This window comes from Diaphorina citri, unplaced genomic scaffold (genome assembly GCF_000475195.1).
Source record: "Diaphorina citri unplaced genomic scaffold, Diaci psyllid genome assembly version 1.1 scaffold2225, whole genome shotgun sequence".
Taxonomy (NCBI): Eukaryota; Metazoa; Arthropoda; class Insecta; order Hemiptera; family Psyllidae; genus Diaphorina; species Diaphorina citri.
Window position 1 is genome coordinate 59,841 of NW_007379650.1, and position 11,544 is coordinate 71,384.

The following is an 11,544-nucleotide window of genomic DNA, read 5'->3' on the forward strand; positions in this document are numbered from 1 at the left end:
TTCACGTTTTAAATTCCCCATAAAAGCGGACTGTAGGACATCCTTAGATAGCTTAGGCTAAGTTAAAACTTTATGTTTTTATACTAACATTATTAGATAGAGAAACATTGTTTGTGAAGGAGTTCCCTTAAGTTTCCTTAGGTTTTAGAACTTAGAAATCGTAGGTGCCGTGGGGACGGCTACCCTAAGTCATTGTGTGTGTGTTAGTGGGGGGGGGAGAAACATTCAAAGATAGTCGCGTGTAGCGCGGACGCAAGCATGTTTGAGAAAAGTTACTTTGTACAGGTAAACCCTTAAAGGCCAGTAACGTAGAGAAATATAAGTTTGAGCCCTGGCCCTGAGGTTGGTAAGTCGATCCCCGGGTCGCTGTCGGTGCGACCTCTGGTTTCAACTAAGTTTGAGATTCAATTAAGGTTCACACCGAAGTCTCTGGGTATTTAGCTTGGGCTGAAACGAACTAGACTTAATATTTACCACGGGGGCCTGATGTGTTTCATCCCAGTGTCGACGCTTCTCGTTGGGGCGCGGGTTGGGTCCCTACCACTCTGGTTTACTCTTGGTCTTGTTCGTGTCACACTCATGGCCTCCTCCACACCACTTGGTTTCAATCAGTGGCGGACACGATGCACCACCACGGCGTGGATGTTTGAGTATTGTGCGACGTCTAGTTACTTCCCCAATCCCGCAGGAAGCGCTGCATGTACTCCAGGGTCCCCACTCACTCACCTTGCAGTCCCGCGGGGCCTCTGAGAAACAAAGGAGAGATCACAAGTTAGATAGAGAATATGATTTATATGATTCAGAGTTGATATGTTTAAAACAAACAAACAAACAAACAAATAAATAAACAAACATGGTGAAACCAAAGACTCAATAAGAGATTTCACTAATGGGAGAATTTTCAATGATCAAAAAGGAGTTTTTAATAACTCCTCCTTTTTGGATAACTAAAAGTTCCTTTTTGTATCGTTGAAAACTCCATTTTGGATTATTACAAATGATTAAAATTTCTCCCATTACTGAAATTTCTCATTAAGTCATTGATGAAATCCACCAACAGACAAATAAATCTTATATTATCTTATATTATAAGAACAAGATCCATTCACTCATTCACATTTCACATTTCATAGTTCACACACTGATCGCTCTATCTCGAGAACCATGCTTCAAACTTTGCTGGCGCCCTTTGCCAACTTCTGTCGCCATTTACCACCCCCTCATTGCCAGTTTTTGGACCTCTAGTGCCCTTTGCCACCCCTCTGGCACCCTTTTCCACTCACTGGTGCCCCTATTTGGCTATCTGGTGCCCTTTGCCCCCCCTCCCCCCAGTGTTCTTTGTTGCCATCTGCTGTCCTTTGATGCCTCTAACAACCTTTTCCACCATCTAGGTTCTAGGTATGAAGTAGACCCTTTGTAGGAGGAGGGGGCGACATTTCAATTTTTGAACAGGGCACCAAATGAGCTTAATACGGCCCTGCCTACCTACTGCTTGGTTTTTCAACTTAATTTTCTGAGGCTCACCAAACCACATCATATACTATAAGCTTGTGATAACATAAAAAATCTTCCATCATACTTGATTCTTTTACCTTTCGAGCTTCTTCAAGTTCTTTGGCCTTCCTCCAGTCTTCTCTTGATTTTTTCTTGGGTTCATCATCTTCACTGGCCTTAGTTCTAAGGATCTCTGATACCGGAACATTGGTACTTGTCGAAGCCATTCTTCTGAGAGTGGATTCAAAAATCCGGAGATGACCTACAGCTTGTTCATTAGCACAGCAGTCTTTCGGATTTATTGATTTGAACTTTTCGCTTAATTAAAAGGCACCTACTATCCTACTAATAATAATATAATGAAAATTTTAAAATTTCACAACAAAATGAAAAAAAAAAAACAGTACTGGGGAGAAGAATAACCTCATCCTAGTGACTGTTCCGCACCCTACTGTAGACAAGGCAGCAGCACCAGTACCTTGTCTAATACGAGTCAAGACGCAGGAGGATGCTGAGAAGTTGTTGAAGTGTTTGGAGAAGTTTCAAGGATAAGGCTGATCTGAACTCGAACTATAGGTATTTCAAGGATAAGGCCATTTTAACACGAGCCGTATTTAATTAATAAAGGCTTCCCACTTGTCGTTCGGGGAAAAAAATCGTGTCGTGTGAAGTGGGAATACTCTCATTTAAATAGATGAGTTGCGCTTACTTGGGTGATGTTTCAAAGTCATAGAGCAGGAAAAATGAGGACCAACGGAATTTTTTTCTTCCACGACTTCTAGATCCCGAGATAAATCGATTAAAAAAATACCGGTAAATCGTGAACTTTGACGTCACGGCATACGCTCCTGTAGGCGATGACGTCACATCAAATGTCCCGAGCAAAGCTCCTTCGCAGGCAACACATTAATGTGTTTGTGCGCATACGTTTCTGCGCATTTCTTTCTGCTCCTCCGCAAGCGTGCTTGATACTGGTGCTACCTAGTGGACGAAAAAAACAACTGCGTAAAGTCTGACGTCACACATCTTTGAACTCTTTCATTAGAACGGAAAATAAAAATTGAATACTGGTGCTACCTATCGGACGAAAAAAACAACTGCGTAAAGTCTGACGTCACACATCTTTGAACTCTTTCATTATAACGGAAAATAAAAATTGAATTTTCGACCTTTTACAGTTATTTTTTCGGAGTTTCAACCTCAGATTTGGATTTTTCCCAACTTTTTACATAGGAATCGACCATTTATTTATAATTTTTACCCATTTGCAACTGTTATTTTTTCGGAGTTTTAACCTCAGATTTGGATTTTTCCCAACTTTTTACATAGGAATCGACCATTTATTTATAATTTTTACCCATTTGCAACTGCTCCATTACATTACCTACAGGACATTCGGAAACATATCGGATGAAACTCACGATAAGTGGCCGAGGTATGGAATTTATTCTCTATATCTCTATGTTAATTTAAGAATTTGATCACAATAATAGTAGCCTACTGCTGTGTTCAAGGTACTTTTTACTCCTATTTGAGCAGTATAAGTATTGTTGTTTATTTATATTGTGTCTACTTATTCATTATTCTTACCGTTTTTATTATTATTGGATACTTGTGTTTTTTTGGGAATAGGTACTTTTGGGGTTTCAAAAATGGGTGATCTAGTAGGCTAGGTATATTAGGAGGCAGGGCCGTATTGAGGAGGGGGCAGGGTCCCCCCCTCGGAAAAAAAATGTGCTTCTTTATTGTGGGGTGAACTCTGAAAATTCGTTCATTCGCTTCGCACGTGTGTAGGATCGGTTTCGTAAAGACACCCTTTTATCTACTAGTCAGTAATTGGAGTTGTGGCGGCCTATCGCTGTTAAAAGCCGAAACCTTGACCACTACATTATTCACAGTTTCTCGGTTTCCGACTTTCTCGCGCCTCACAAGTATAAATAAGCGGTCAAACTTTCTTGACTTGGCGGGGCGGAGCGCTGCTCCTTAATTAAATATCAGTTCCAAATTCTTAGCCAGCACCTGCAGAGCTATGTCTAGTTGTCTAGCTGATGACTTCAAATAAGAACGAAACGCGTCCTAGACTACTCTCAGGTGCTCGGATAAAGAGCCTTTAGAGGAAAACGGAGAACCTCAAATTGTGTAGTCTATAATCCCAAATCAAGCAAAGTCGGTTCGATTTATGGCTGAGGCCACACTTGGAGATTAACTTAGTTGAATCAACTTTGGTCTCACGTGTGTCCTGGAGCTATGGTTTGAGTCCCGGTCCCGGAGTTCGAATATAAAAATAAATACCGAAATTCCCAAAGACATTTTTCATTAAAAGATTTTGTACAACAGGGCCGCATTCCTGAAAGCAACTTTACAAAAAGGGTATTTTTGTACTGAATCCATCGCAATCCGGATTCTAAAGATTCAAGAGTTTGGATCCTTTGAATTCCCTTGAAATTTTCTTACAAAGAGATATTTTTACAATCTATTTTTTATTCAAAATGAATCCGGATTCGATGGATTCACAGGATTCAGGCGAAAAATACCCCTAAATTTTGCCACGGGGGCCTGATGTGTTTCATCCCAGTGTCGACGCTTCTCGTTGGGGCGCGGGTCGGGTCCCTACCACTCTGGTTTACTCTTGGTCTTGTTCGTGTCACACTCATGGCCTCCTCCACACCACTTGGTTTCAATCAGTGGCGGACACGATGCACCACCACGGCGTGGATGTTTGAGTATTGTGCGACGTCTAGTTACTTCCCCAATCCCGCAGGAAGCGCTGCATGTACTCCAGGGTCCCCACTCACTCACCTTGCAGTCCCGCGGGGCCTCTGAGAAACAAAGGAGAGATCACAAGTCAGATAGAGAATATGATTTATATGATTCAGAGTTAATATGTTTAAAACAAACAAACAAACATGCTGAAACCAAAGACTTAATGAGAGATTTCACTAATGGGAGAATTTTCAATGATCAAAAAGGAGTTTTTAATAATCCACATGATTCAGAGTTAATATGTTTAAAACAAACAAACAAACAAATAAATAAACAAACATGCTGAAACCAAAGACTTAATGAGAGATTTCACTAATGGGAGAATTTTCAATGATCAAAAAGGAGTTTTTATCGTTGAAAACTCCATTTTGGATTATTACAAATGATTGAAATTTCTCCCATTACTGAAATCTCTCATTAAGTCATTGATGAAATCCACCAACAGACAAATAAATATATACCTATATATATTTTTTTTATTATTTGATTATGAATAAATAATTCTAGATTAATCTATTTCCACATCTGAATTGAAAACCACACCACTGAAAACTCCGACAGCTTTTCCCAAGATATGGGAGATGGGGGTAATTGATTTCCGGGTTTCATTCTGACCTCCTACCACCCTCCCTTACAATATTTTCCCTCCTTTAGTATTACCCTTCTCTCTCTCTATTGCCATTTCCTCTCCCTCCTTTAAAGTACCATTTCCCTCCCTCCGTTAACCCCCTCCCCTACACTTTCAATTCTTCCCCTCCCTTACCCTTTCCAATCCATCCCCCCTCCATTTGCCACCATGTTCTCCCTACATTGCTGTGCATTCATGAATCTAATATGTTTCATAGAATGGGGGGCGTACTGGCGGCTCTTGCCATGGCGGCATATCAATGAATGTTTCATAGGATGGGGGGCCTACTGAAGAAAAAAATCGTACAGTGTGAACGGACTGCTAAGCTGGCCCGTCTATGTCGGGATTCTATTTGAACCCTCATAAAACCCAACAAACTCAAAACTCACTTTGTTCAATAGAATAGGTAATCTCAGGTTGTAGTTAGTTGTTATACATAGGAATAGACTAGGCTTGAAACATAGAAAAAATATTAAAATACTTAAGCATTACGGAAAATATTGAGTTCTTTCTTTTTTCTATTTTTCAAGCCTAGCATAGCCCAGCTAACCTAGCTCTGTATATGTATATCCACAACCTCATACTTGAGCCACCTATCAAAGGCTTGCACCCGGGATGTGTTGAGGATACTAAAGTAATTAATTGATATCGGTTAATGTTCGTTACAACATGGTATGTTGGTATGTAACACACCATACACACTGGTCCTCTCAATAATTTCCCGACCGCAAAACACAGTGCCTACATACATACCTATCCTACGCCTGAACCTGCAATTCTATGTATTCCAACCTGGGTACCTATACCTACATCCAGATACAGAATAGGCATACTATCCTAGATTAGAGAGAAGAATTTGCCAGCCTAGTTAGCTTGGAGGGTAGCGCGCCTGTCTTGTAAGCGCTAGGTCGCGGGTTCAATGTCTGCCCAGGGCAAAATTTACTCTAAATAGATCAGGTTTTTTTCCGGAACGGATGGCTTTCTCCTATGCTGTTCTACTTTTCTCTTCGATATTGGGCTTGAAAGCGCTAGGCCGCGGGTTCGATTCCCGGCCGGGGCGGATTTTATCATGATGGGATAATGTTCGTTCTCGGAACGGCTGGCTTTCTCCTATCCTGTCTTCCTTCTCTCTTCGATTTCGTATTCGCGGAACGGATGGCTTTCTCCTATGCTGTTCTACTTCTCTCTTCGATATTGGGAAGATCAGACTTTAGCAGTTACAGTTCGGGACGTGTTTACTCTCCGTCCAAGACCATGTTCATCTCAAGTCTATACCTAGATAATAGATATGTAGTTAGTTATACTCACTGAATTTTGTATTTACTTAGTTATACCTACTAACTTTGACCTGTCGCGTATAATATCTCTAGTAGCGCGGTCAAACTTTCTTGACTTGGCGGGGCGGAGCGCTACCGCGTTCCTTAATTTTCATCATTCAGATTTAGATTTTTTACTTACTGATTTTCTTCGGATGTTTCTTGGCGCGACTGTTGGTGTATTTGAACATCTGATTGATGGTATTGACGTCACTGCTTACAGTGTTGCCGTGTTGGGCAGACTCCTCGTTCTTATGATACGTTTCGACAATACTGTTGAGCAGGGCATCTTTGCTGCCTTTCCTGATGACCCCTGGGGCCAGGACATGACTGGTTTCCACTGTGGGGCCCACGGATTGAGTTGTGATGAGGACCCTGAGTGACCAAGAGAACACACATGGGTTAATATTAGTTTTTCAAAGCTATCAAAATCATTATCGCTGCTAGCTTGGCCTAGATTGAGAGGCTGACGAAACACGCCGACCCACGGGCCACGGGCCTGTACACGGGAAAAGGCGAGGGGGGGAAAAGAAGAAGAAAATCGCCAGCCTAGCTTAGAAGTAGCGCGTCTGTCTTGTAAGCGCTAGGCCGCGGGTTCGATTCCTGCCGGGGCGGATTTTATCCAACACGGATAAGGTTCGTCCTCGGAACGGCTGACTTTCTCTTATCTTATCTTTCTTCTCTCTTCGATTTCGGAACGATAAGACCTTCTTGGCAGTTACAGTTCCCTCCATCTTCATTCGGTTTTGCCAATGCTCCCCCTCCAGTCGCCCCTGTTACAGAGGATGATGATGAACCATTGCCTAAGGAACCGGTGAAGGAGAATACTTTTGGCCTTTTGGGGTTTCAAAAATGGGTGATCTAGTAGGCTAGTTATTAGGAAGGGGCAGGGTCCCCCCTCGAAAATAATTTGTGCTTCTTTATTGTGGGGTGGACTCCGAAAATTCGTTCATTCGCTTCGCACGTGTGTAGGATCGGTTTCGTAAAGACACTCTTTTATCTACTAGTGAGTAATTTTATTGGAGATGTGGCGGCCTATCACTGTTAAAAGCCGAAACCTTGACCACTACATTACTCACAGTTTCTGGGTTTCCGACTTTCTCGCGCCTCACAAGTATAAATAAGCGGTCAAACTTTCTTGACTTGGCGGGGCGGAGCACTGCTCCTTAATTAAATATCAGTTCCAAATTCTTAGCCAGCACCTGCAGAGCTATGTCTAGTTGTCTAGCTGATGACTTCAAATAAGAACGAAACGCGTCCTAGACTACTCTCAGGTGCTCGGATAAAGAGCCTTTAGAGGAAAACGGAGAACCTCAAATTTTGTAGTCTATAATTCCAGATCAAGCAAAGTCGGTTCGATTTATGGCTGAAGCCACACTTGGAGATTAACTTAGTTGAATCAACTTTGGTCTCACGTGTGTCCTGGAGCTATGGTTTGAGTCCCGGTCCCGGAGTTTGAATATAAAAATAAATACCGAAATTCCCAAAGACATTTTTCATTAAAAGATTTTGTACAACAGGGCCGCATTCCTGATAGCAACTTTACAAAAAGGGTATTTTTGTACTGAATCCATCGCAATCCGGATGCTAAAGATTCAAGAGTTTGGATCCTTTGAATTCCCTTGAAATTTTGTTACAAAGAGATATTTTTACAATCTATTTTTTATTCAAAATGAATCCGGATTCGATAGATTCACAGGATTCAGGCGAAAAATACCCCTAAATTTTGCACTTCACGGGGGCCTGATGTGTTTCATCCCAGTGTCGACGCTTCTCGTTGGGGCGCGGGTTGGGTCCCTACCACTCTGGTTTACTCTTGGTCTTGTTCGTGTCACACTCATGGCCTCCTCCACACCACTTGGTTTCAATCAGTGGCGGAATCGTAATTCTCGTACCTATCAGGGATCAGCAACTTTAAATGAACAGGAGAATCACAAAAGTTAAGCAACGTTGAGCATGGATGTGGTGCTGACTCAAGTTGATTTATTATGAATACTCACTTACCTGGGTGATTGATTCAGCATCTGTAGCTCCACCTCGTGTCTATTTCCTCGCCTATATCATTGTTATTCAGCACGGGAATATTATTGTGCCGACTCAAGTTGATTTATTATGAATAGTCACTTACCTGGTTGGTTGATTCAGCATCTGTAGCTCCACCTCGTGTCTATTTCCTCGCCTATATCATTGTTATTCAGCACGGGTATATTATTGTGCTGACTCAAGTTGATTTATTATGAATAGTCACTTACCTGGGTGGTTGATTCAGCATCTGTAGCTCCACCTCGTGTCGTTGCTGCTCTATTTCCTCGCCTATATCATTGTTATTCAGCACGGGTATATTATTGTGCTGACTCAAGTGGTCTTCTATGGCGACCACGTCGTATTTCTTGTCGTCCTCAGAGTGGTGGAAGATCTCGTTTAATTCGTACTCTCGTAGCTGAAAACAGAAGAAAAGAAGAAGGACTTTTAATTGTGTTAACTGCGCCTATTCAGTGCTTGTCACAGATTTTACGAGAAGATGTCGTTCACTATTATAAACCCCATTTCACTACGATACGTTTTATGCTACCTGACTTGGAATCGAACCACTAACTTTCGAGGATTTTTCCAAAGATGAGACTGTCTGCAACTCTGCATGGCAAGCAAGCGCGTTACCACGTCGATAAGGATATACCTACATATACAACATATTACATTAGGTACATGTATTCACCAGGTATTATTTTTTTTTATTTTTATTTATATTAATATTATTATTTTTTACATTACCCATACGAGTACCGAGTACCTACCTTGTTTTATCTACCTGACTTGGAATCGAACCACCAACTTTCGAGGATTTTTCCAAAGATGAGACTTTCTGCATGGCAAGCAAGCGCGTTACCACGTCGATAAGGATATACATATACAACATAATTATTACATTAGGTACATGATTGTAAGGTATTCACCAGATATTATTTTTACATTACCCATACGAGTACCGAGTACCTACCTACGTATAGGTGGTAGGTACCTTGTTTTACAAAATTTCATTCCCAAAGTATTCCTCTCTTGTCTTTTGGCGGAAAAAAATTCCACCAAAAACAAATTTAAAGGAGCGAGAAAACCTTAAAGTTAAATACTTTATTGTGCAGATATGAAAAAGTTCAAAGTTGTACCCATAAATTTAGCTCGCGTTAGAATCCCCCGTGTATGTTGCAAACGAAGCCCGAAATACGAAAATGGGTTGTACCTTTATTTTAGAAAAATCTGCTTAGGATTTTTTTTCTTCTTTTTTTTACAGATTAGGTACGTGTAGGTACATAAATAGGTAAGCACTCGTACACGAATATTTTCTTCAATAGGTATAGATATTAGGTAAGTTATCGATTAGTAAGGCAAACTGATACAATACCTATTGTGACTTTTGGAAACCCTATTCAGTGCTTGTCACAGATTACGAGTAGATGTCGTTCACTATTATAAACCCCATTTCACTACGATACATTTTATGCTACCTGACTTGGAATCGAACCACCAACTTTCGAGGATTTTTCCAAAGATGAGACTTTCTGCATGGAAAGCAAGCGCGTTACCACGTCGATAAGGATATACATATACAACATATTACATTAGGTACATGTATTCACCAGATATTATTTTTACATTACCCATACGAGTACCGAGTCCGAGTACCTACCTACGTATAGGTGGTACCTTGTTTTACAAAATTTCATTCCCAAAGTATTCCTCTCTTGTCTTTTGGCGGAAAAAAATTCCACCAAAAACAAATTTAAAGGCTCCCTCCTTTAAAGTACCATTTTCCCTCCCTCCGTTAACCCCCTCCCCTACACCTTTAATTCTTCCCCTCCCTTACCCTTTCCAATCCATCCCCCCTCCATTTGCCACCATTTTCTCCCTACATTGCTGTGCATTCATGAATGTAATATGTTTCATAGAATGGGGGGCGTACTGGCGGCTCTTGCCATGGCGGCATATCAATGAATGTTTCATAGGATGGGGGGGCTACTGATGTATGTTGCAAACGAAGCCCGAAATACGAAAATGGGTTGTACCTTTATTTTAGAAAAATCTGCTTGGGATTTTTTTCTTCTTTTTTCTTTTTTTTTTTTACAGATTAGGTACGTGTAGGTACATAAATAGGTAAGTACTCGTACACGAATATTTTCTTCAATAGATAGATATCAGGTAAGTTATCGATTAGTAAGATGAAGGTAAACTGATACAATACACAATACCTATTGTGACTTTTGGAAACCAAGTCTATCTACCTACGTGTATTTTAACAATGCTTTCACAACATATTAAAGTCAACAGCAAAAGGCACCTACAGAAAAAACTTGATAGGGATCTAAAATTAAAATTATGTAAATTGGAAAATGGGAGGTTTTATTTTGTTTGTAAGTACCTTGATATCTTGAGAAAAATTCAAATGAGAGATTTTTTCAATGGAATGCTTTTTTTTAGAGTTATGTATTTACAAAGGGTATCTAAAATTTAGGTAACTAATTTTTTTTTTTTTTCAGGCGTTTTTGATCGAGAGTAGGTATATTTTTTCTTGACTGTTAAATGCCGATGCTATAAATTTATTACTACCTCCAATTTGCAATTAGTTGAAAGTTGACTAGGTTACTTGCCCTAAACTGTGTGGTTAACACTCCTGAGTTAATATTTAATTATAATTTACCTAGGTATTAGGTATCCTATTATTGAATTTTACCACGTTTTTCCCTCTCTCCATTTTTCCATAATCATTATTGCGGGAAATTCCTGTTTTACCTCTTTAATAAGTAGAAATTAACGATGTATAGGTACCTACCTATCTCCCTCCCTACAATACCTACCTACCTTCCTCCCTTCAGTACCTCCTACCTCCCTAATACTCGTATAAGTACCTACTTTCCTACCTATCTGCTTATCACTAGACACACGGTAGGTATATTACCCCTTTAGCTGATTTCATATTATTATTTAATATTCAATTATTATTAGATAATATTATTATCAGTATTATTAGTTGTTATTATTATTATTATTACAATTATTAATAGATATTATTATTTATTCAATATTTTAGTGCCTAACTAGATCTAACACGTGTACACTGTACACGCTTAACTGAACCGCTTTTAACCCATTACCTCCCTGTGTCCCTAGATCATATGCCTGAGCAGAGAAACCCGAATGTGAGAAGGGATTATAAGTATGTTATGGGAAGAGGGGGGAAAGAAAAAGAAAAAAAATCACATTTCATCGTAATTATTTTTGTATTATCTTTTTTTTTGTCTGGGTTTCCTAAGTCGGCATTTTACTTTCTCCCCCCCCCCCGTCACCATT

The 11,544-nt window shown here is 40.2% G+C and overlaps 2 protein-coding genes across 2 annotated transcripts in view; both read right to left on the bottom strand.

The window, feature by feature from the left end:
• The window catches only part of LOC103518519 (pre-mRNA-splicing factor Slu7), a 22,319-nt gene extending 20,443 nt beyond the window's left edge, over positions 1-1,876 (bottom strand). Inside the window, exon 1 of the mRNA XM_026830284.1 lies at positions 1,593-1,876. Within this exon, the coding sequence (XP_026686085.1) occupies positions 1,593-1,721 (129 nt within the window). The 5' untranslated portion in view covers positions 1,722-1,876. The remainder of the gene's footprint in view (positions 1-1,592) is intronic.
• A 1,285-nt stretch (positions 1,877-3,161) lies between these two features.
• On the bottom strand, positions 3,162-10,175 carry LOC103518520. Its single transcript, XM_008483594.2, has 4 exons — positions 10,164-10,175; positions 8,454-8,683; positions 6,344-6,576; positions 3,162-4,313 (listed from the first exon to the last, which is right to left on the bottom strand). Exons 1-4 carry the CDS (start codon positions 10,173-10,175, stop codon positions 4,105-4,107), a joined length of 684 nt encoding a protein of 227 aa, XP_008481816.1. The 3' UTR covers positions 3,162-4,104.
• Between the last annotated feature and the right edge of the window lie 1,369 nt (positions 10,176-11,544).

Bases quoted from the DNA above. Each gene is read 5' to 3' on its own strand.
- LOC103518520 (XM_008483594.2), bottom strand. The intron at 6,577-8,453 runs GTAAGTGACTAT...TTGGTCACTCAG, and splicing joins ATGCTGAATCAACCACCCAG to GGTCCTCATCACAACTCAAT. The intron at 4,314-6,343 runs GTAAGTAAAAAA...TTTGTTTCTCAG, and splicing joins GAAACATCCGAAGAAAATCA to AGGCCCCGCGGGACTGCAAG.